Source organism: Lepeophtheirus salmonis, chromosome 14, assembly GCF_016086655.4.
Source record: "Lepeophtheirus salmonis chromosome 14, UVic_Lsal_1.4, whole genome shotgun sequence".
NCBI classification, from domain to species: Eukaryota; Metazoa; Arthropoda; class Copepoda; order Siphonostomatoida; family Caligidae; genus Lepeophtheirus; species Lepeophtheirus salmonis.
Genome location: NC_052144.2, coordinates 26,579,530 through 26,581,131, shown reverse-complemented (window position 1 = coordinate 26,581,131; position 1,602 = coordinate 26,579,530). Strand labels below are relative to the sequence as shown.

The 1,602-nt window shown below is 32.3% G+C and overlaps 1 protein-coding gene across 2 annotated transcripts; it reads right to left on the bottom strand.

Moving 5' to 3' along the window:
• Positions 1 to 251: 251 nt before the first annotated feature.
• On the bottom strand, positions 252 to 1,202 carry LOC121129772 (uncharacterized). Of its 2 annotated transcripts, none has more exons than XM_040725497.1 (4): positions 1,059 to 1,202; positions 921 to 1,009; positions 767 to 859; positions 252 to 713 (listed from the first exon to the last, which is right to left on the bottom strand). In XM_040725497.1, the coding sequence occupies exons 1-4, from the start codon at positions 1,124 to 1,126 to the stop codon at positions 409 to 411; spliced, it is 555 nt and encodes a 184-aa protein (XP_040581431.1). In that variant the 5' UTR covers positions 1,127 to 1,202; the 3' UTR covers positions 252 to 408. The 2 variants fall into 2 exon arrangements, with proteins under 2 accessions (XP_040581431.1, XP_040581432.1); XM_040725498.2 differs by having other exon boundaries at positions 921 to 1,003; positions 1,059 to 1,193.
• Positions 1,203 to 1,602: the final 400 nt, after the last annotated feature.

Sequence of the window (1,602 nt, the reverse complement as noted above, 5' to 3'; positions counted from 1 at the left end):
CTAGATTCAAAGAACTACATACAGTCAAGCCTGTTCTAATGGCCGCCTGTTTTTTCGGCCAGATCTTGTTTTCAAGTATAAAATTGTTACAAAATATGAAGCCTTGTTTAAATGGTAACCTGCACTAAGCAGTTGTTTTTTTAGTTTCCCTTGCCTGACTGCTAAATGTAGGTTTGACCCTATTTGTGGTATATTTATACAATCAACCCAGACAAATTGATGGACACAAAAATAAATTAAACTATTCACAATTAAACAAATTTGATATTTAATATGCAAGGACGTCCGCAGTAGGGAGGCTAAGAGGTTTTAATCTCTTCTACTAATATTTTATTAAATTATATGAGCTAGGCCCCTCATCTATGCTGACGTACCTGATATGTTAATCATTTATTTTTGAAAAAAAAATTATAAGGTTTCGGTGTTTAAATAAACTGTGTTATAGATTATGTTGTTCTCATCGCTGGAATATTCATAACGAACAAACATTACTCCAGAGTGTGCCATTCTCTCTATGCGTATTTTCTCATTTGTAAGCATTCTCTTTTCTGGAACTTGCTCCTCAGCTGGATTTATTTTATAAGTGGAGGTGAATAAATTTCCTCGGCAGTTAAGGAATACAAGGGCTTCCTTCTTATTGATCAATTCGATATCAGGATAAAGTTTTTTACGAATTATTACAAATCTCAGATCATTTTGTTCCAGAGAATATTCTAGAAATAATGCATGGATTAAAAGGTCATATAAATATGAAAAGAGATTATACCCGAAAATTGAATATTAAATCCGTCCTCCAATTTAGTTATGTTCATTGAGTTAGATTGATTCTTCATTTTTTCAATTATATTTTCAGGAGTTCCTACAGTTAAGAAGTTCATTCAATTAGAATATTTGAAAGATGTATTAGTGGAGACAAATACCTATATTTCTATAAAAACGAAGCTTATTTAAAGCTGTATTTTCTACCCAAAATCCCTTAAAAACCTCTAAGTTGCATATAGAACTAGAACTTGAATATATCATTAAATGAATTCAATAAAATGAATAACAATACTCACTCTTGGGAATCCACATGATCTAGTATACTTAGCAGAGACAGGACAAAAACGACTTTCCAATTAAACATTTTGGTACAATATTTTGTTTTCGTTATACTGATATACAGATTCTTTTTTTCATACACTTATATATGTAAGTCAAATTAAATACAACACAACAGCGTAGCTCAGTGGACGCCACGCTTGGGAGAAATTATTCTCTTAAATTCAATTGGCGTAGGTTCTCGCCCGGTCTTTCCTAGAGAAGGAAATCTACATCTGTCTATAGAATATGTACTATTTGTAATGTTTGTACGTGTTTACGTCATCTTGTTGAGTTAGAGGGGAACCTTATCCCTATTCTTTTTTCTTTTTTGATGGGGCGGGGGTGGGTGGGGGGGGACGGGTGTAAAAAGGTACGTCCCCAAAAGTTAAAGCACTAAACATATTGGCACTTTATTTGGATTTCTATTTTTGGTAAGATAGTTAAGAAATGAAATAGAGGATTTAATCAAAACAATAATTTAATGAAATACTAAAACAACTTGAATTGTATGGCTTATTT